This window comes from Sardina pilchardus, chromosome 18 (assembly GCF_963854185.1).
Source record: "Sardina pilchardus chromosome 18, fSarPil1.1, whole genome shotgun sequence".
Lineage (NCBI taxonomy): Eukaryota > Metazoa > Chordata > Actinopteri > Clupeiformes > Clupeidae > Sardina > Sardina pilchardus.
Genome location: NC_085011.1, coordinates 16,949,473 through 16,972,034, shown reverse-complemented (window position 1 = coordinate 16,972,034; position 22,562 = coordinate 16,949,473). Strand labels below are relative to the sequence as shown.

The 22,562-nt window shown below is 48.7% G+C and overlaps 1 protein-coding gene across 1 annotated transcript in view; it reads right to left on the bottom strand.

The window, feature by feature from the left end:
• Window positions 1-6,274: 6,274 nt before the first annotated feature.
• Window positions 6,275-22,562, bottom strand: part of adgrb3 (adhesion G protein-coupled receptor B3) — a 161,197-nt gene continuing 144,909 nt past the window's right edge. Inside the window, 11 exon segments of the mRNA XM_062519914.1 lie at window positions 6,275-7,478; window positions 9,636-9,740; window positions 10,453-10,488; window positions 11,008-11,705; window positions 14,885-14,924; window positions 16,243-16,338; window positions 17,221-17,392; window positions 18,019-18,117; window positions 18,821-18,906; window positions 19,772-19,838; window positions 20,281-20,350. Of these exon segments, the coding sequence (XP_062375898.1) occupies window positions 7,290-7,478; window positions 9,636-9,740; window positions 10,453-10,488; window positions 11,008-11,705; window positions 14,885-14,924; window positions 16,243-16,338; window positions 17,221-17,392; window positions 18,019-18,117; window positions 18,821-18,906; window positions 19,772-19,838; window positions 20,281-20,350 (1,658 nt within the window). The 3' untranslated portion in view covers window positions 6,275-7,289.

Sequence of the window (22,562 nt, the reverse complement as noted above, 5' to 3'; positions counted from 1 at the left end):
TCTGAATCGAGTGTGATGGAGGGTGGATAGTCACAGGCAGACTTGGTTACAGGTCCCAGAGACCTCACATAGGATCAGGATGCCAGAAGTGGGCTCCAGTGGGACATTTGTTGCTTATAAAGTACCATTTCCCCTCTCAAGACCTACCAAACTCACAGCAGTAAAGAAAGTAGTAAAACTTCTCTAGTCCGCATTGAGACATTCTTCACGGTCCCTGTTAAGACAGTATGCACGACTACTACAACTACTGGTCATTAACAACTATTATAAACAAGGTATATACTGTATGTCATCTGCAACACTTTCCAGATCCATTTATGGATTTGTTTGTATGCATGGCCTTAGTGCTGCTGTTAAAGTGGTACAGTATAAAGACACATTCCTGAAACAGCTAATGAACCATTGAGGCACCAGGAGGGCCTGGAGCAAGGATTTCTCAAAGATTGTTTTTTTTTCCCTTCACTACCTCTTGAAACGGCATGCAATCCCTGCAAAAAAAAGCTATTCAGGCACCGCAGGCTGATTGTTTATACAGTACATGATGCAATGGATGACTTTAGACTACTCCACAAACATGGACGAGACTGTGAATCCAGCTTTTTGCTAGTTAACTGCAGAGAAGCAGCATGTTTGTTACATGGCAGAGCAAACAGTTGAAGTGGTGTACATTAATGCACACATGGTTTCATATGTAAGAACGTAAAAACAGAGAAAATAGGGAAGGGTTAAAGAGTTTATATGTCATATGATACTGTATGTCAACCTGTCTTTGAGCTGTATAGGAAAACTTTGCCACAAGCCAGTGCTGTTCACAGACAAGAATAGTTTCATCCAGCCAGTGAAATGCTAGGCTGTCAACAGCAGTTACTGAACAATTGGTACATGACAGCAGTTGAAAGACAATAGCTATCATAAATGACACCATGAACCTCCTCAATTCTAAGTTTCGGTTACTTTCCTTTGCCCAATGCCGTGTAAGTGCAGCTCTAACAACCGACAATGAGGAAACATCTACAATCCTGACAGAGAATCAGCCCTACACTGCCAATTTTACTATTGGTTTTCTTTACAGGGGCACTGAGCCTAACACAGACATAGACTGAACTGGATATACTTTTGTTTTCTAAGTGCATTGATTGGATATTGTGTTGTGAGAGCAACACAATAATATCCTTCCTCTTACAAAAAAAACATTGATTTTTGACTGTGTTGACACCATTGCAGTGTGAACAGGAAGTGTGCACGTTCACACACGTCTACCTCCTCAGGTTTCTCCCCTTTAGGCGGCCAGCTGTTTCACGCACATCGACTGACCGAGGGGGGGCCACGGTAGAGGCATCACGTCCATAGGAGTCACGGCTGCTGCAGCGAGGGAAACATATAGGGTGTTGTAATGGGGTGATGGAGAGGAGGAGGAGGAGGAGGAAAGGAGGTGGAGGAGGAGAGGAGATGGAGGAAGAGGAAGAAGAGGTGGTGGAGGAGGAGAGGAGGTGGAGGACACCAGGTTGGGTGTTGTGGGGTAAAGCAGAGGAGCAGGAAGAGGAGGAGGAGTTGGAGGAGGAGATGAGGAGGTGGAGGAGATGAGGTAGAGGACACCAGGTTGGGTGTTGTGGGGTGAGGGAGAAGAGGAGATGGAGGAGGTGGAAGAGGAGGAGGACGAGGAGGACGAGGAGAAGGAGGAGGAGGTTGTGCCATTTGACCGAGCAGATGCAGCACAGTGATAGTGAACAACAAGAGAGCAGCAGTGCAACAGCAGCGGCAGCAGGCCACAGGACACGCTCAGAGGTGGAGAACATGGCACTGGAGCAGCAGTAGGCCACAGGACACGCTCAGAGGTGGAGAACATGGCACTGGAGCAGCAGTAGGCCACAGGACACGCTCAGAGGTGGAGAACATGGCACTGGAGCAGCAGTAGGCCACAGGACACGCTCAGAGGTGGAGAACATGGCACTGGAGCAGCAGTAGGCCACAGGACACGCTCAGAGGTGGAGAACATGGCACTGGAGCAGCAGTAGGCCACAGGACACGCTCAGAGGTGGAGAACATGGCACTGGAGCAGCAGTAGGCCACAGGACACGCTCAGAGGTGGAGAACATGGCACTGGAGCAGCAGTAGGCCACAGGACACGCTCAGAGGTGGAGAACATGGCACTGGAGCAGCAGTAGGCCACAGGACACGCTCAGAGGTGGAGAACATGGCACTGGAGCCACGCAAGGCCTTCACTGAGGCATGTCCGTTTGCATGGGACCACTGCAAACAGCTGTAGACATGGAGCTTTACTGTACACTTCCACCACATTAGAGAGTCCTAGGTGACCACTGCAAACAGCTGTGGACATGGAGCTGTACTGTACACTTCCACCACATTAGAGAGTCCTAGGTGACCACTGCAAACAGCTGTGGACATGGAGCTGTACTGTACACTTCCACCACATTAGAGAGTCCTAGGTGACCACTGCAAACAGCTGTGGACATGGAGCTGTACTGTACACTTCCACCACATTAGAGAGGCCTAGGTGACCACTGATCTAGAGACGCTCCACAATTAGTGTCTTTCACCCTCACCTCAGACATTCATCCCGTCTCTCTCTCTCTCTTTCTCTCTCTCTCCTGAAAAAAAAGAAAATAATAAAAACTCACCCTCATCAGAACAATTGCGAGAGAGAGAACATTAACATTTATCTCCCCCAATTACGGCAAATGTGTGAGCGTGAGCCCAGAAGGTGCGGCCATCCATCTAAAGGGAGCTGAGCCCCAGATCTCCCCGGGAGCAGAGATAGGTTACAGGCCACTCTCTCATTTCCTTTCATCTCCCTCCATAACATGGCGAGATTCCCATCACACCCAAGGTGAGTTTAATGCATACTAATGTGGACGGACTCCTCTTACCTCACGCGGCCCAAGCCCTCTCCCCTGCGTGGGGGCCGGGGATGACGCTGGGGGGGGGGGGGGGGGGGCAAGCTAAATTGCCGTTAAATGACAGAAGGGGAGACCATTATGTGACGGGCGGTGATTCACTTTGATTTGGTGGGAGATGATTGGATTTGATCTTGGAGGTCACGGGTAGAATCAGTGGAGCGGTCGGCGTCGGGGTCAAGCCATTCGGGGGTGAGGTTAAGGGCTTCTCCTCAAAACACCCATGAAGGTGAGTCGGAGGACCAGCTGGCGAGACACCTCATTTTTGAGCAAGTGGTTCATTTTGAGCAGAACTTTTAATGTACTCTTTTAAGGCAAAAGTAATCATTTGGAGTGTGCCTGTCCTGACGAATCATGGGTGAATCATATTTTAGATGACTGATTCACTATCCTTTAAAAAAGACCTACACTATGGATGATGACTTAGATCTGAATCAGACACTCATCAAATGGAAATCCAAATGAAGATCCTGTTGATGCACAGGTTTCCCCACGAGCACCTCCCAGACTCCCAGCACGCAAAGAACTACAACTCTGTTCTCTACAAAAGTTTGGAGAAAAAAAAAGACAAAAAAGATCTCCCCTACCTACAGCACCCGCTCCTCATCAAACTTGGACTTCATCTCTGCGCCTGCCGTACGCTGCTGCCATGTCTGCCGTGCGGAAGATGAGAAGAATGTTCCGCTAATCTTGTGCTAGCCCTCAGGTCGTTATCATTACCTAAGTAACTGGGCCCAGACCGCATGAGTCAGCAGAGCCTACGCCTGCATTTCAGCAGTTCAGCATTTGACAAGAACGCCTGTCCCCCCCCCCACCCAGTGTCATTGATTCTACATTACTCAATGATACCAGGCACACTAATGTCTCTGTGATGTGTGTGTGTGTGTGTGTGTGTGTATGTGTGCTTCCATAATACTGGGATTTTTTATTGTGGTGGGGGGCAAAATGAGGGTTTATTTTTGGCGAATCTCCTGTTTGCTTCTCTGTTCTCCCTTTGCTGGCGCTCGGGCAGTTGTGGTGGTTGGAGGGGGGGGGGGGCAGTTGGGGGGCAGTTGTGGTGTAGGCTAGCGTCGTCTGCACTGACCACCCATTTAGAAACGGGGCCTCCCAGAAACTAAAATAGGACCAGGGCGATAAAACATCAGAGCGGAACTTCTGAACGTCCCTCAGCCTAACCTACTTTCGCCTCTAACAAGACAAGAACAGTGCTAGAAAAAGGAGATGAACAATGCTGCCATCAAAATTATATATATATATATATATCTCATTTCTATATTTATAAAGAGGGAAGTGGCTGTGAGCTGTGCAGCAGGGTGGTTTTGAGGGCTTTTCTCCAGTGCAGTCCCAGTGTTGAGAGCGTCGTGTACCGCGGGCCCTTGTCGTGTCATGTAGCGGCGTGTCACGTCCCCTTTCACCTCCTCTGGGTTCAGCTGTGGAAGTGTTTCAGCCGGGGCGGTGACATGTTTTCAGTGTTGACTGTACTCTATGTCCCCACAGTGTACACACACACACACACACACACACTCAGACACACGCACACACTGTACCTGCTGTGAGGGTAATAGAAAAACAAACAATCTGCAAAAAAGCCTTGTCTCTTCCCCTTTTAAGTGCACCAGTGGTGGCGAGAGGAGAGCGGCTGCTTGATGTTCTCTCCAGGGGTATGGTGGGAGGGTGGGGGGGGGCGCTGGGGCTGCCCAGGGGGTGTGGGGGGGGCACTTCAGGGCCGCCTCCGCCGCAGTGCTGGCTGTCATACTGATGGCGGGACAGAGTAAACAAGATTTCCCACAAGCCCTTTCAGCACACAGCGCAAGAGCCCCCCCCCCCCCCCACCGCCCCCCCACTCCCCGTCTTAGGCTCCGTGGCAGATTTGGTCCTGATCTTATCCCGTTAACCTTTCAGCCCCCACCACAATGCAAATCCCATTACACTGTGAATGTTAGCCACCAAAGTCAAGAAAGATGGCATTTCACTGAGGCTAAAGCTCCACTCGTATAAGCAACACAGTCACTGCACAGCTCAACTATATGACTGGGAGACATCATGTACAAACTACAGTCATTTCCCGCATTGTGTACAAGCCGTATGACAGTGTTTTATGCAAGTTAAAAGAAACAAAACCATATTAACACCATATCAACTGCCCCCCTGTATTAACCTCATAGCTGAAGAAATTTTGCAAAATCAATGTATAAGCCGCGGCTAATAGTCGGGAAATTACGGCATGGCTGTCCAATGCCTGTTGTTTCATCAGAATAACGTGCTGTATAGGGATCTAGGTCAGCAGGACACACCATGACAAATACTGTAATAGCCTGAGCTGTTGATGAGCTACGAAATCACTCTATATATCACACCACCTTTCTCTTGAATGAACTTCAGCGCTGACATAATTCTGTCAAGTTGAATAATTGCATGAAAGAGAAATCTGATATAGAACATTTTCCAAGTGGAAAAGGCTCTGGCCAATCTCGCCGACCAGTCAAATGTCATTTCAGGGTCAGAGCGGTGCCTCTGGCCATTACATTTGTGCTGCCCTGCATGTGATATGATCGTGAAATATTACGACAGCTAAATGTGACCTATTCCTATTTTCTCACAGCAACTGGGCAAGATCATTTGAGATTGAAGCATTTTTGGGACTTTTTGGCTACAGTGGATGAACACGGAATCACTGTCATATAATATTTCACTCCACGAGATGTACACCATATTTATATAAACAAATGACATTGCAGTGGTCTATATGCATATCTCTTCATGCACAGCCATATGGAATTAATTCATATTTAAAGATGACTGACAGAAATAATCGCTCCCATCGTCACAGAGCTTTGCATCTGTGAATAATGCAGCCAGGCATTGCATACCTACATATCTGGGCTCTCGTACACAATGAAAATAAAAAAAAAACCCCTCTATTTAATATTCTGCCTCACAGATTTTATGCAGCACGTACACACTAATGGATCTATCTGATAGAAAAGCAATTTGTTGTGCTCCACTTAAAGCATTCAATGGTCAACATAATTCTGAGATTTTCATTAATTATTCTTGAAAGACTTTCAATTTTTTGGTGGGGGAAAAACCCATGAAATTCATTTCCTGGACATGGTACCACTTGACATTGAATGCCCCGTGTGTGTCAGTGCTCTGTTTGATGACTATGTGGTAAACCGGGTCCTACACTTGGAGAATTACAGTGACCGGTAAGAGAGGATGTCCAGAATATCTCATTCAGGTCCAATGACTTTGTTGTTTTTACAGTCACTGGCCACATCAGACAACTCGGCACCCCAAAACCCACAATTCACACAGGACGCAACAGAGAGGACACAACCTCTGAAGCAGTACGAACATATTTCCTCTTTTATTTACATTCCTTTTTCAAATGTTAACATTTTTAGCTATAACTCTTGATCAGCTTGGCATTTTTTTTCATTAAAATAAATTGGCACAAGTAAAACATATGTAGACAAAAGTTTATTTACACCATTGAACATTTTTGTATTTTTGTTTTTTAAATATTTTATACAGGACTGCAGATGAGAGAGGTTGCTGGGAGCCTTCAAGCAGGATCTGCAGTATTAAAGTTGTGAAATATATTATTCATATAAAAGTGAGTATTACCTTTATTGCATTTAAAGCAATGAAGAATGTAGCTTGACAAACATTCATTTTAAATGACAGAAAAAATCCGCTTTGCCTCTCAACGTTCTCATCATATTATAAAGTAAAAAGTGTAGTAATGGCCAAACAGACTGTTATAAACTTTTTAAAAACCTGCATAAATATATACATTGTGCTTCTGGGTTCATGTCCAGTTTCATTTTCAAATGGACGCTGAACCCGGCGAAGCTGTGGTTAACACGCAGTGGGTCGTTTTTGCGTTTTTGAAGGTTTCGCCTCGAAAAGCGACCTTTTTTTTTCTCGAAGCCAAATTCTTTCCACGGGTACTTTGAAACACATGATGGTAAATATTTGTACACCTGGCTGCCCCCACGAAGCACACTAGTGAGAATACAAAAAAGAAACACTGATGTCTTTTTTTGTTTTGTTTTGTTTTGTTTAGATTTTTTAATAGTTTTTTTTCCCCCCTCTCCTCTTTTTTTTAAAATCTTATTGGCACATAATGTCCCTGCCAGAGTCCTTAGATCCAGATATGTCTCTCGGGGCCACAAGGATAGTCCACTCAAGTGCAAAATACATCTCCTTTTCCTTTTTCCTCACTTCCTGGGTTGTCGTGGATACGTCTCTCTCTCTCTCTCTGTCTCTCTCTTTCTCTCTCCTCTAGCTCACAGTCCCACTTGCCTTGCACGGGCGAGCCCACGGACCCCCCTTCTCGCCCCTCCCCCCTCCTTCCTTGGCGGTGTCCTACACTTCCGTCTGAAAGTCGCCCTCCTGGACGTCCAGTGGAAGGTTGACGCACTTCTCCCACTCGGCCGCGGTCATCTCCAGAGCATCCTTGTGGTCGGGGTCTAGTACATTCATGGTGGCGTAGTTCTGGTATTCGCAGGTAGGGTTGTAGCTCTCCCAAGGGTTCTTGTTTGGCATTGTTTTGTCCTGCGGATGAGCAGATGGACACAGGCACATGGCTCAGGTGAGAATCCAAACCTCGTCCCTGTCAGCTCTCACCACTAACAACAACTGGGTATTATAGGAAATGGCTTTATAAAAAAAACACAATCTCTCCATCTGGTCTCACCAAATGTCAAATCCAGATGTCAGATATGAAAAATAATACCAAAATTAATTAGCTAAAATTAGCTAGTCTCGTGGTGAGTCAAGCTGCTTAAGCATTACCCTTAGTCTACCCTAACCAGAACGCATGTTAAATTGTAGGACTTTAAAGCAATTCAAAACCACAGTAGTTGCCAAACCCCACTGAGCATATGTGCCCTACCCTTACGTTGTCATGGAAACACTCGCATGAAAGCTAACAACAAACGCATCGTCATTTATGTCTTATCACTGACACTACTGTGGAATCTACGGCTGCAATCCTAACTTGTTGTACAGCTCATATTTCTGCATTGCCATTTTGTCTTCCTGAAAAAAAAAAAAAACAGACATTTGTTGCACTATGCTTGTCTTCATTTGTGGACACTGTCTTAGCAGATAAGGCCCTAGACAGAGAGCAGCCCCATCGGGGCTCGCTGCTGATAGACTGTCTGTATCTGTGGCTCTCCTCGTAAATCTGGGCCTCCGCTAGCACTCCTCCTGCAAGTGTCCTTGTGCTAGTTACCAAGCAACAAGCGGGAAATGACATTCTGTGCCGGAGCTGATAGAAATGTGAGTGGGCGACGAGAGCATGCAGCCAAGAGGGCACAGTGGTTCTGACTGCTTTTCCATGGTGTGTGTGTGTGTGTGTTTGTGTTTGTGTTTGTGTGTGAGTGTGTGTGTGTGTGTGTGTGTGTGTGTGTGTGTGTCTTTGCTTGTGTTAGTGTTTGTGTGTGTGTATGTACGCATGTGTGTGTGTGTGTGTGTGTGTGTGTGTGTGTGTGTGTGTGTTTGTTCGTAATTGTGTGTGTGTGTGTGTGTGTGTGTGTGTGTGTGTGTGTTTGTGTTTTGTGTGTGTGTGTGTGCATGTGTGTTTGTTTGTGTTTGTGTGTGTGTGTGTGTGTGTGTGTTTGCTTGTGTGTGTGTGTGTGTGTGTGTGTGTGTGTGTGTGTGTGTGTGTGTGTGTGTGTGTGTGTGTTTGCTTGTGTTATGCTTGTGTGTGTGTATGTATGCATGTGTGTGCATTTGTATTCATTGCCTTCCTCACAGTATGATTGTCTGCCTATTCATGCCTACAACTGCTCGTTCGTCAAAGTAATGCAGTCAACAATTTATTAAAGCGACTACAACGCTTGGGACCCGGTGAACAAGGTGAGCTGTTGTCAACGCTTTGAACAATCTGAAGCTGAACTCAACCTCAGTGTGTCGTGGCGGATAAACAAAGCGAAAATGTGTCTACTGAGGATGCTGAGTGCAATAAAGCATGCTTTGATCGACTGCACAGGTTGGGGTGCAGGGACTAGAGACATGCTCTCTCAGATATGGATCAGCGTGGTTAGACGAGAGGTCGTGTGTGTCTGCCATGCGTCCACCAAGCAATGGTTAGCTGGAGAATTAATCGAAGAAATCAAAACGGATCAAATCAACAGAAAACGTAAATGTCGTAAAGGTAAAATGGGTGCAGCGTTTGAATGACTGTGCTTTGAGGAGAATGAGTGATCTAAGTGCTTCTGTCTCTAGGAAGAAAAAAAACAAAACAAAAAAAAAACCTTCCCCCTTCTTTCTCCACCTCAATCTTTTTTTCCACTTCCTGACGAAACTGTGTCCCTCTCTTTCCCTCTCTTCCCCTCTCTCTCGGCCTCTTTTCTTCCCTCGCTCTCCTTCTCTTGGCCCTGTTCCTCCTACTCCGTGTGCTCCGAGCACATGCTGAACACAGGCTATTCTTCCACATGAATACGCTGGCTGGGTGGCTATTAAGGCCCTTCAATCACTCACTTCCTGCTGTCACGGAGAGATGCAGTGGGGAGCGGAAGTCTAAATATGGGCCTAAGGGCTGGCCCCTCTAATCGACCAGCAGATCCTACCAACGACCTACCCTCCTCAACCCACCCATCCACCCCAATGACTGTGGTATATGCAGTCACACCACCCATCCCCCACCACCACCACCACCACCCCAAGCCCCCCCCCCCTTCCTCTTGCTCATTTCCTTTTACTCACCATGCTGCCCATATTTGGTATGTCTCGAAAACGGTCCAGGGTTTGAAATTTCTGATTCAGTTCCTGGAACAGCTCCATGTGTCTTTTCCTGGTGTGCATGACTTTCTGTAATAGCAAGGGTTTTCTGGTCTTAGAGAGGAGGCCAAGGCTGCAAATGCAACTTCCTCTTCATTCACCCCCCCGCCCCCCCTCCTCCTTCAACCCCTCCCCCACACCTACTTGTTTCAATGGCATCGCATGGCAGCACGCCAATCAAGCCCCATACCCCCCACTCTCTCTGTCTCGCTAAAGTGCTAACATTAATTTTACACTTTGCTGAAACTCATCTCCCATCTAATTTACTGGAGGAATCAGACTTCTGCTAATTAAAGCTGTTTTTTGACATCTCCTCGTTGTGTTAAGGAAAAAGCAGATTGAGAGAGCAAAAAGAAGTGAAAAATAAAAACATTTTTTGCTCCCTCCCTCCCTCCCCAAAACAAGGACATTTTATTTTTTTTTTTAACTTTTCCAGAACTCCGCTGTGCCCTTGACAACTAAAAGCCTAGCCGTTGGGGATGGAGTCCATGGATGGAAGGAGAGATGAGGATGGGAATTGCTAAGTGTTGCAGCTGACAGCGTTGCTTTTACTCTAACAACACGGGGCCTCCATAAATCTCTCTGTGTCAACGCCACCTTAGTTCAATAAGCTTAAGTGCTACACAAAGTAGTAGTAAATTAAAGGGCAAATCCAAGATGCAACAAATGGCCCTTCACCATCTAACAAACCAAAAGAAAGAGAGCCTGAATCACGGAGATGTCCAACGGATGGTCCACTCACCTCAAAGTCCAGTTCCGAATAGCGCGACTTCCTTCTCTGTAGAGAGGGAGACATGAACATCAGCGGATTAACACGGTCACTTTGACTACACGCAATCCACTTTCTCACTCAGAAGCCCCCTTTTCAAGCACCCTTTTTGGATGTTTCAGGGATCTGAATATGAGTCTCATCCAAGTATTTCACTGCAGCCATCAGGATTTGCATCTTGCTCATGAATATTGAAGGAGAATTTAGAGGAACGTGCTCAGAATCAATGCTTTCCCACCTCTATGATCACTAACGGCCAAACTCTTTTTAAGAAGTCAAGGATAATTGGGGCTTAGAGACACAGAGCTTAAAGCTACCACATATGGCCAGTTTAGCCTAGTCCTGGACTAAAGGCTTTCTTTCAATGGAGATTTTTGAGAAGTTGTCTTTTAGGACAGGACTAGTCTCTCTCTCTCTCTCTCTCTCTCTCTCTCTCTCTCTCCCCCTCTCTCTCTGTCCTCCGTGTACGGAGGGCTAGCAGGTGGTTTTGTTTTTTATTCCGCGGTGTGCTAATGGCGGCGCGCTCACCTCCAGAGAGCTCATGGATATGGTGGATCCCGTCTCGCTCCTGGACAGCGCCCCGCTCTCCTCCATCTCGGCCAGGAAGTTCTTGACGGCGGTGCGCGGCTCGAAGGGCAGGTTCTGCATGTGCTCGGGCGGCGGCGGGAACTGCTGCTCGGGGCTCATGCCCACGTGCTCCATGCCCATGGGGCCCATGCCAAAGTCGGGCACCTTGTAGTGCGGCATCATGCGCTCGTGCGCGCCCAGCGCCTCCATGGGGATGTTCATCTTGTTGCTCTCGTCCTTGATCAGCGTGGGCATGCTGCCCGCCGAGCCGGACTGTGCCGCCGCTGCTGCCGCCGCCGCCGCTGCCGCCGACGCCCTGGGCATGACGATGTAGTCGGTCTCCATGGCGCCCTGCGGCGAGTGGCTGCCCATCTCGTGGCTGGCCATGTCCTGCTCGCTCTGGCGCAGGGCGTCGTCCGTGCACAGGTAGACGGTGCGGCGCATGTCGGAGCCGTCGCCCAGGTCGCCCAGGCCGCCCATGGACATGTGCAGGCCCGAGGGCGGCTGGATGATCACCTTGGACATGATGTTGCCCGGCAGCGTGGAGTAGTTGAGCCCCTCGGGGCCCTTGCCATCCTCCTCCTCGTCGTTCAGGGAGATGCGCGACAGCGTGCCCGTGATGGTGGCCGCACGGCACGAGCCCATGTCCTTGTGGAGCGCTGCGAGGACAGAGAGAGAGAGAGAGAGAGAGAGAGAGAGAGAGAGCGAGAGAGAGAGAGAGAGAGAGGGAGAGAGAGAGAGAGAGGGATAGAGAGAGAGAGGGAGAGAACACAAGGTGGAGGAGTGGTGTGTTAGCTACAGCCTGGGAACTGAACCAATAGCATCCTTGAGATGAGTCACTTCAAGTCGGTGCTTTCTTTTTGTTTGGGGGAGATTGAGCCATTGATTCCTGGATCATGAATAACTACAGGAGTAACTGAATCAAATCAGACGATCCAAAGTGCTTCCAAAAATTCCCCACAAGGTTCCACTGCTCCCCTTGAATAAAATCTCGCTAACATCACTCTATTAAGCATTCTTTTCAAATGATCAAGTGGAGTTATTGATACATTTCCTCGTCTAATGTCTTTGGCCAGATGAAAGGCATGTAATCAATAATGAATTGCACCTTAACATCAAATGCCTACCAGTACTGAAAGAGAAAAGTTAATGTGAAATTTGGATGGTGAGTCTATGTGGCTTTGCCATTCCAACAGCTGTGCTAAGTTCTAGCCTGAGTTCTAGCCTGAGTTTTGCTATTGGTTTTCTCCCGCCACCTTGCACAACCTCAGGTAAAAGACAAAGAGACAAAACTTTGAACTGTCTGATGAAAAAAGAAATGAAATGAAACAAAACAAAATGAAAAATATGGCAGTGGCACAAAGTCAGTAAGGACGGCTTGTACTGTACTGTTGAGGGATTTGGGGGCCCATTTGAAATCTTTGGCAACTAAATCTGAGGGGAATTACAACCGCTATTCAGAAAATGGTCTGCAAGGAGAGCGGAAGGTCAGTGGTGGAAAAAAAACTCTGATCCGATGCCTGTGTTTGTTGTTTGCTGTCCAAATAAGTGCCTTGTCCCTTGCGCAAACACAGCTGGACAAGCCAGGGAAGGGCAGCCGAGAAGATGTGGACATTCTGTGAATCCATTTAACAACAGGTTGGCCTTTGGGAGAACGTGACATGCCACATAGAAGCTTGCGTCACATGAAAGATAAAACAAAAAAGCGACGACAACAAAACGAAGGACAGTGAATAATACACTCTGCCCTAGAGGCAGGCATTAGGTCATCGTCAATGTGGACCGGATCACTTTTAAAACCCTGTCAAAATCTTAATGTTAAGGTGATTCAATTCAGAGTCAACTACATACACAGTGCTACAAATGTCAACTGTCACACACTACAATGTAGATTTGGCATAATCCTGCCATTACACTGTAATAAGCCAAACCAAATCCCCAGGATAACTTGCAGTCTCCTTTTGTCACAACAAGCATAAACTATCAATCTACACCAAGGCTCTGTGGTGGGCCTTTGGTCCATGGCTGACCTTAGAGCAGCCATCATGCTTTATTCATCCTGGACAGCACAAGACACTGACCCCCTCCACCCCATCCCTCCCTCTCCAGCCTGGCTCAGGCTGTTCTCTCTCTCTCTCTCTCCCTCTCTCTCTCCCTCTCTCCAAATCTCTCTCTCTCTCTCCTTCTCTCCAACTCTCTTTCTCTCTCTCTCTCTCTCTCTGTACTGGGGAGATGGCACCAAATGGCACCAGGCCAAACTCTTTTGCCAATCGGGTCACAGTGGGCACCCCAGCACCACCACTGATTCCACCGACTGACATTAAAACTGGGTGGATGCCTTCCTTCGCTCGGTGAGCGCGCCAGCATCTTCTAGAGCCGCACACACACACACACACACACACACACACACACACACACAGGTCCATCTGTGGCCTTAAAGGGAGGCACGTGCGGTCAGTCTATTTTGAGGGACGCGACATTCTGATATCTCTGATATTGACTGCACAAGGCTCTAAAGCACCTGTTCAAAACCCATTCACGTGGCTATCATGGGGCAGCATTGTACCTACAGTCAGTAAAGCTTGTCCACTACTGAAGATAGCCAAGTGAGTGGACATTATAAATGTAACCTACAATGTGAGCACTGTGTGCTTAAGTAATACCAACATGGCAGTAATGTGCTTCTTATCGAACATTTAAAGAGCGCGTTGCATTTGAGGAGCTCCCTTCCTGGGAGCGGCGAGCGGAGTGGAATTATGGGAGGGTTTGTCAAGTCCCACCTGGCTCAGCGGAGATAACGCGGGCGATGATGACTGCCCATCTGTCATTTCAACCCCAGCGCTCACGACACATGGCCCGCGCCGGCCACCGCTGACCCGCCGAGTGTCTCTCCACGCGCCGCTCTTTACGAGGGGAACTCAGACTAATGCACTCCCAATCTCCAAACGCTTCACCCTACTACTCCACCTAAGCACCCCCCCCCCCCCCCCCTCCACCCTCCACGCTGCTGTGCTACGGCACGGTGTACTACGCCTCCGGAAAAGCAGGACGGCAGCTGGAGTAGCTACGAGACGAGGTTTGATTGGCACGGGGCTGACTCGTTTGACGGAGGGGGGCAAAGCGAAGGCACGAATCAGTCGAGGGTGTTGTTAGTCTCCAAACATAATTACTGCCAGTGACTCAATGCAACCCGGGACACTCGGGACAATTACGTCGGGAAACAAAAAAAAAAGAAAAGGCAACTAAGAAGCTTTTCCCTTAACAAAGACTCAACAAGCTCTTTTCCTACAGGCCAACTGCAGCTATGTGGAGAGGGGAAACAGAGTGGGGTTACAAAGACATAATGACTATTATCATGAGTACGGTAATTAATCCTTTCCGTGCAGAATACAGTACATGGGGACACGTTACACACGTGGGGAAGAGCTAAGGCTTTGAAAGTGCAAACGCATTTTGATATTGTGACATTTTCTTCACACGAAATTCGCCTAAGAGTTGGCAGTTAAATTGGTAATTTCCCTTAATTGTTTTCATTAGACAAACTACAAATAGACTTTGTTAAAATAATAATCAAAACTTAGTAGCTTTCAGAATCGGCACCCGCAGTTGAAAATGGCATACATTGTGTCCTTATAGCACCTCATGAAAGCTCCTCTCCAGAAAAGCCTTGAGCCATGTTCATACTAAATTCTGTTTTTTGATTAGCACACAGGGCCTTATGGGCATTGTAGTTCTTCTGGGCAGCTTGGGATACTCTCTCCATGGTCGCAGCCTATTTTTGGCCCGCGAGAGGCGAGGCAATTAGACACTCATTAATACAGTGCCATCTGTTTCTTACCTGATCGACAGGCGATGTCGACGTCTTTCTCAAAGTCGGTCTGTAAAGTAGAAACACAGAAACAAAACATGATTAATAAACAGCCAGAGCACAATAGGCTCCGGAAACGTTAAGAAAAAGACAAACAAATCTGAAGAAGTCCAGCCATTTTCTATTTGCTTTCCACCCCCCCCTCTCATTTTATTTCAGATAATTACTATTCGAAAACTAGGACATCTCTTTGTTTGCCACGCTGCCTGTCAACAATTTCCCCCTCCCGTGCCTCGGAGGGTTTGGGTTTTGTAATTGTTTCAGTTCGCCTGCCTGCCCGCCCGCCCGCCCGCCCGCCCGCCTCACGTCCCCCCAGAGCCCGTCGCAGCGCTCCAGCGTCCCCGAGCCTCCTTTCAACAACACGTCAACGAGGCCGGCCGCTAATGTGCCACCGTGCCATGGGAGCGCCAGTCAGCTGGGCGCACGGACGAGCAGGCAGCCAGGCGAGCGGGCGGGGTGGGTGAGGTGATTTGAGCCAGTGTGTGTGTGTGTGTGTGTGTGTGTGTGTGGGGGGGGGGGGTGCTCGTTGAGAGCACTTTCAAATCACGGCAGCGAAAATCGCTCCTATCAAAGTGACATTAGGACGCGAATGGCAGATCGCTGGTGATTATTCGCCACTGCCACTTTGTGATATCAAGCACTTTCCCCCATCATATTTCCAAGACTATAGTGAGTGTGTGTGTGTGTGTGTTTGTGCTGCTGTTTTATTAAGCCCGAGGGCGTGTGGGGAGAGAGTGGTGGCGGGGTTGGTGGGTGGGGGGGGGGGGGGGGGGCAGCAGCTGAAGATGAAATGAAACTATGTGAAATGTGATGAAGCAGTTTCAATCTCCAACCCCTGCTCTCCAGCTCTTGTGCATCAGCCATAGAGAATCAGGGGGAAATTGGTGTCATCTATTACAGGGAAGAGTGATTATACACCATGTAATTAAAGTTCAGGCAGAGGCCTGGGCTGGAAAACAACTATTCCTAAAACAACAAAGCCCCAACCGAGGGGGGGGGGGGGGGGGGGGGGGAGGCATCGCACTAAATAAAAGCAATGATGAATTACATTAGGGGATCATGTTAAATGGAGGTCAAAGGATTATGTGGAAAGAATTAAGAGTATCATTAATAATGGACTGCGCATTACGTCCACTTAAATGACTTGCACGCTTTACAGAAGATGATCTGGGATGCACCTCATAAACACCTCCATCATTTCTAATGGGATTTCTACACTCTCCCTGGTTGCAGCGCCGCAGGAGGAAAAAGACTATTACAGTATCCTTCTTTGCCTAATCAGATCCGCAGGGGGAAAAATGCTCACGCCGCTAGCTGGACACCCTTACCATAATCTGGGCGTGGCCATTGGGGAAGGTTCCGGTGGCGTCCGCGCTCATTGGGTCCTGGCAGTTCCGGAGTCGACATCTGAAGGCATCTTGGACCTGTTGGGATAAAACAAAAAAGAAAATGGCAGAAAATGTCTCTCTGTCTTAGATTGTCTTAAGACCATTAAAAATGAATTCACTTCAGCATGATCACAAGGGCGCGATCACAATTAAATGGCACAGCTCGTCTAATCAAAGCTTTTTGGGGGGATAATCAGTGAGCTGTCCTATTTTTCACCCCTTTTCCTTCTGGACATCTAACAGTAGCTTTAGTAAAATCCTCAGATTAACCACATTTTCTGGAACACGCAAATCTAACAATTTAATCCTTCCCCAAACAATGTACTGTACTTCAGCACCTGTCAGGCTGCATCTTACATTTCCTGTGCATCTGTGTGTGTGTGTGTGTGTGTGTGTGTGTGTGTGTGTGTGTGTGTGTGTGTGTGTGTGTGTGTGTGTGTGTGTGTGTGTGTGTTCTATGTTTCTGTGTGTGTGTGTGTGTGTGCGTGTGTGTTCTGTGTTTCTGTGTGTGCCTTTGTATGTGTATCTGCGTAAGAGCGTGGGGTAAGGTAAGGGGGATGAGAGATAGGCTAGAGAGCATTTGTCAACAAACACCGAATCAAACAGGACCGGGTGAAACACTAGGGATTATTTCAGGGATTTAAGTACTTCCAGATTGTCTCGCTAGCCGGACTACCCCGGGGGGCCGGGGCGAAACCCAGCGGGGGTAAGTGCGGAAGTCGGGCAGGATAAGAGGGATTAGCCGAGAGACGGAGAGGGAGCGATTTGTTAACGTGTAAACACGGGCCAGCCGGTGAGCGGTGAGCTATGGGCCGTGACCCCCACCGGCCGGGCTCTGACCCCCCCCTGCCCCCCGCCCTCGGTGACCCCGACGGGGACAGACGTGGCGGGCCTGGTCTGGGCCAGTGTCGCACGCACCTCTCTCCTCAGGATGCAGTGGACCATGACGATGACGAAGCCCTGCAGGGAGTCGAAGACGGCGAAGAGGATCTGAAAGAGGATGGAGCGCTTGTCCGTCATGGCCAGCACCGCCGACATCCAGGTCAGAGCCAACAGCGGCAGGACCACACACGAGCTCCACAGAGATGCCCTGCGGAGGAGGAGGATGAAGAGCAAGAAGAGGAGGATGAAGAGGGGGGCAGAGGAGGTGGTTGGAGAGGCAGACAGAGAGAGAAACCAATAATGTACACAATGAATAGGATCGAATACGAGCGCAACAAGCACAGACTGTAAAAGAGGGCACTTTTATTGACAGCAAATGAATACCGAGGACACAACCAGAGGAACTAGTATGCAAAGTGAGCGCTCAAAATGACAACAACAACAACAACAACAACAACAACAACAACAACCACTTGCATTGATATAGCGCTTCACAGGCACCCAAGGTGACTAAAACACTGCCTACACACTTCTCTGAAGGCCACATTCTGCAAGGTCATTCTACACATGCAGTGACCTAGTCATGTAGCATCTGCCTTTTTTTAGGTCTGGCACGTCGTCTATTCCTGTTTTCGTCTATTTTTAGCTCGCCGTCAACAAAGAATGTAAAACTCGGGCGCCTACCAACTGTTCCTTTCACACCTTTTGCAATCTCTCTCATCTCTCTGGTTGGGGAACACACACACACACACACACACGCACACACGCACGAGAGACAGCTTTCGCATGCAACATAATCTTATTGATTCCCCAAGACATGGGCCGAGCACTTACATGGCATTGCTGGCCGTGGTTGCTGATAAAGCGGTGGTGGAGACAACCCCACACTTGGCACATTTGAGAGTTAATCCTGTATGAGGCTCGCTCATCTGCCTGTGAAGCAACAAGCACAACAGGAACGCTTGTGAGAAAGACGGACAAAAAAAACACAACTACATCACATTGAAAAGACATTCTGTTTTTTGGGGGGTGTGGGTGGGGGGTTGAGTGGAGGGGGAGTGTGTGTGTGTGTGGGGGGGGGGAGGGGGGAGAGAAAGTCTGTCAGCCAGCTCGAGGGCTGTGCATCAGATTATGCATATTAGCAGACAGTCTCAATGAGGGGCCGTTAAGTACGTTCAGCCTGTTCTGATTCTGCCAACAGAGAGATGCAGCATGTCTCCCAGGGAAGCGTGACCTCTTTCTTTCCTCTCTTTTCTTTCATTCACTCTCTCCACATGTTCACAAGAACTGCGCCTCTTCATCTATCGCCTTTGAAGACAAGCTAGATTTGTGTGATTCTGTGTGCTTATGCACACCGGTGCTGTTTGTTTTGTTGATTTCTGTGTCTGTGTATGTGTGTGTGTACACACTCTGTCTTTATGTGAGTGGCTATGTGTGCGTAGCATAAGTGTGTGTGTGTGTGTGTGTGTGTGTGTGTGTGTGTGTGTGTGTGTGTGTGAGTGACTGAGTGACCGAGCGCTGACGTGTGGAGGTTGGCGGAGTGACCAGGCAGCAGATGCTGTGGGGGGCACATTAGTCTGACACGCCGCCCTGGGCGTCTCCGCCGGCCCTAATCCGGCTCTACACCGGCCCTTACCCGGCTCTGTGCTTCAGCTTCTTGTCCAGGATTCCGTCTCTGGACACCAGTTTGTTGAACACCAGGATGCCGATCACCATGTTGACCTGTGGAGGCAGCCACAGACACACTCTCCATCAGACAAACAAACAAACAAACAAAGGAGGACAGACGACACTCCTCTCTTCTTTCACTCAACGATGAAGGTCAAGTCCCCTCGGGGGGGGGGGGGGGGGCACAGTCTCGCCCTATCCCCGCTGTGCTACAATGACCTCCCCGTTTTTTCTTAACTGGTATATGTGTGTGACATTTCGCTTCAAACACATCACATCACTTATTTTACGAGGACGAACCAGCACAAATAGCCTTTGGGAACTTTTATTCTGAACAACACTGCAATGAAGGGAAAGTGGAACCCTGGTGATTAACCCACTAACCAACATCCCCTCCCTCCCACCATCCGTGAGTGTGTGTGTGTGTGTGTGTGTGTGTGTGTGTGTGTGTGTGTGTGTGTGTGTGTGTGTGTGTGTGTGTGTGCGTGTGTCCTCTCCCTCCCACCATCCGTGAAGATGCTGGTCATACCAACACTCAGGCGTTAGGGTATCTGACTATTTCACTACAGCACTGAAGGTTACACTGGTCCTTCAAATACAACATAAAATAGATTTTGAGAAGTAGATTCCTCTTTTCTTGTACCTGCATACAAAGGAATATTACACTCAATATATGGAACATCATTAGCTGATTTAGCAGATCTGAGCTACTTCAGAAGGGAAGACTTGTCAGTTCCATCTACCGCTACGACTATGGCTGTGTCAGCAAAGCTCTGGTGTCACGTGTGTCTAACCACACAGTTCCAACACCCAGCCTGCTTTGTGGTGTGTCTATTACACTGCACTGGGGGATCGTCAACCTAATCATTTAGTCCCATTACAGCAGAAGAGACGCCTGCGAGGACAGACGTTTACTGACCAGAACCACGGCAGCCGCTGGTCCCACAAACGCGTAGAGGAGTCCTCCTTCAAGAGAAAGCCAACAGCTGCGGGGGGGGGGGGGGGGGGGAGAAAATCGAGCAAAAGGGAAAATTAAAGTCCGAAATCAGCACAGGCTCCATAAAAATGAACACAGAGCATTAAGTTAATGGCGCACGGCTGCATACAGTTGTATTATCTCCCAGTGTCAGGGGAGAGCGGCCATATGTTGTGGTTTCACATGAGCGCTTACCACATAGTTGAGGGTAGGAAAAAGGGGAAAAAAGAAAAGAAAAAAAAGCCAAGGAGAACTTAAAACATTGTTTATTCTCTAGAAAAGCCTTCAGGGACACAACTCAGGAGAAAATTGGGCTCCATAAAAGCATCAGGCAGGCCCTTCAGGGATCATTTAGAGCTGCTGTTGTTTGGGAGAGTTTGTTGTGTAGGGTCCACCATTTGTTGCGCTAAATATTTCCTATCCAAGGACAGTGGAGAGGGAGGGGCTCTTACTATTGGGGGGTCCCGTAGCCTTTGGCCTTCGTGAAGCCCATGGAGATGGCCACCACCAAAGCTGGGAGTCCTGTAGAGGGGGAAAAAAAAAGCCAGCAATTAGACAATTAGCGTGCAGCTATTTGTACGCCATTACAAGAGTTGACAAATACATCCCACTAGTCTGGGAGCCAGATGAATCTGAGAGCTTGTTTCATTTCATTTGCTCTGGCATATCCGTCTGGCTCCTCTCCCATTCAAACATGTTTCCGCCCCAACTCTTCAGATTTCGGTCTGGCCAATCACAAACGTTCATCTGATATGAGGAAGACTTGATATGGCGATGAAAGAAAACCACTTCTGAGGTTCTTTAGTACGCCACCAATGGCTTCCACGGGTCGTGTCGATAGACTTAAACAATCTCAGTGTGTCATTTAAACCCTTCACTGACAACAAAGATGTGCTTGCTTTACTTCCATCAGGATCCTGTTATTAAAGTCTAATGTGCAAACTTAATTTTCCAATGAATAAACTGCCAGGGCCCAGGCCAGTATCTCAGATGAGAATGGGTCTGCCTTGAGCCATGCTAGCATCACACAGCAGTACAAATAAACTCTGGACCTCAGCTCCCTGTGTGGATGTGTGCAATGCCGTTGTGTTTGTCCCGTTCAATGCACACTAGCCTTAATCTCGGAGAGTCCAAGGAGCAGTTCATGGACTCTCCTCGCTGTAATTTTCAGCCTGATTTCCCTTTGAGCATCTCAATTGGTTTATCCGCAGCTCTGATATCTATAGCCCTCCATCCCCCAAGCCCTCTGGCGTAGACGACCCTTGTGTGTTTGTGTTGGCACGGGAGACACACAAGTACAATAGTCTTAATCGCTGCTGATCGCCCAAACAAGCCCAACACAGCCCAGCAGGCACCGTCCTGCCAAAAACAAGACAATAAAAACATACTAATAACAACAAGAGCATGGTGGGCCGACTCTTGGCAACTAGGGCTCTCCTCAGGGCCTTCTCCGCCTCCTCTCTTGTGCTCACACTGCGCTACCTCCTGGACTCCTCGTCCACCTCCTCCTCTCTTCTACTCTCTCTCTCTGAGGTACACAGACCTAATACCTCCTGGACTCCTTGTCCACCTCCTCCTCTCTTCTACTCTCTCTCTCTGAGGTACACAGACCTAATACCTCCTGGACTCCTTGTCCACCTCCTCTCTTCTACTCTCTCTCTGCGGTACACAGACCTAATACCTCCTGGACTCCTTGTCCACCTCCTCCTCTCTTCTACTCTCTCTCTGCGGTACACAGACCTAATACCTCCTGGACTCCTTGTCCACCTCCTCCTCTCTTCTACTCTCTCTCTGCGGTACACAGATCTAATACCTCCTGGACTCCTTGTCCACCTCCTCCTCTCTTCTACTCTCTCTCTGCGGTACACAGATCTAATACCTCCTGGACTCCTTGTCCACCTCCTCTCTTCTACTCTCTCTCTGCGGTACACGGGCCTAAAACCTCCTGGACTCCTTGTCCACCTCCTCTCTTCTACTCTCTCTCTGCGGTACACAGATCTAATACCTCCTGGACTCCTTGTCCACCTCCTCCTCTCTTCTACTCTCTCTCTGCGGTACACAGGCCTAATACCTCCTGGACTCCTTGTCCACCTCCTCTCCTCTTTTACTCCCTCACTGCGGCACACGTTGTGTTAGACTCCCCAGCATACACACACTGGCCATCCGTTATGAAAGCTTCTCATTCCTCCCTCCCTCCCTCCCTCTCTTTCTCCCTCTCCTCCCTCTCTCTCTCTCTCTGCCGTTATGCTCGGAATATTAACACCTTCCTCCTTGGCGAGATGCAGCTGGAGGGATTTATTGATGCGGTCGGCTCGTCGGGAAGCCCAGTGGTCATCCTCCAAGCCCATCCACCACCCCCCCAACACCCCCCCCCCACACACACACACACACACACCCCCCCACACCGCCCTCTTGCCTCCATCCCGCTCCCCCTTCCCCTTGCGGGGGGCGCTGTGGAGGAGCAGGCCCTGCTAATGTAGCCAGCTCTGGGCATAAATCAGCAGCACCCCTGCCAGGCACTCGCTACGCTACGCTCGCGCTGGAGCATTTCGCAGAAAGGTCACTTTTAATATCCGCACAGGTGAGCGGAGCGAAATAACACCCGCCGGAGAGGAGAGGAGAGGAGAGGCGAGGCGAGGCCAGGACTAGGGGATATCATTTGGGAAAGATGGAGGAAACACGTCCCAAATGTATTTATGGACCTGTGAATGCTCCTGCTCTGTGCATATGAGTG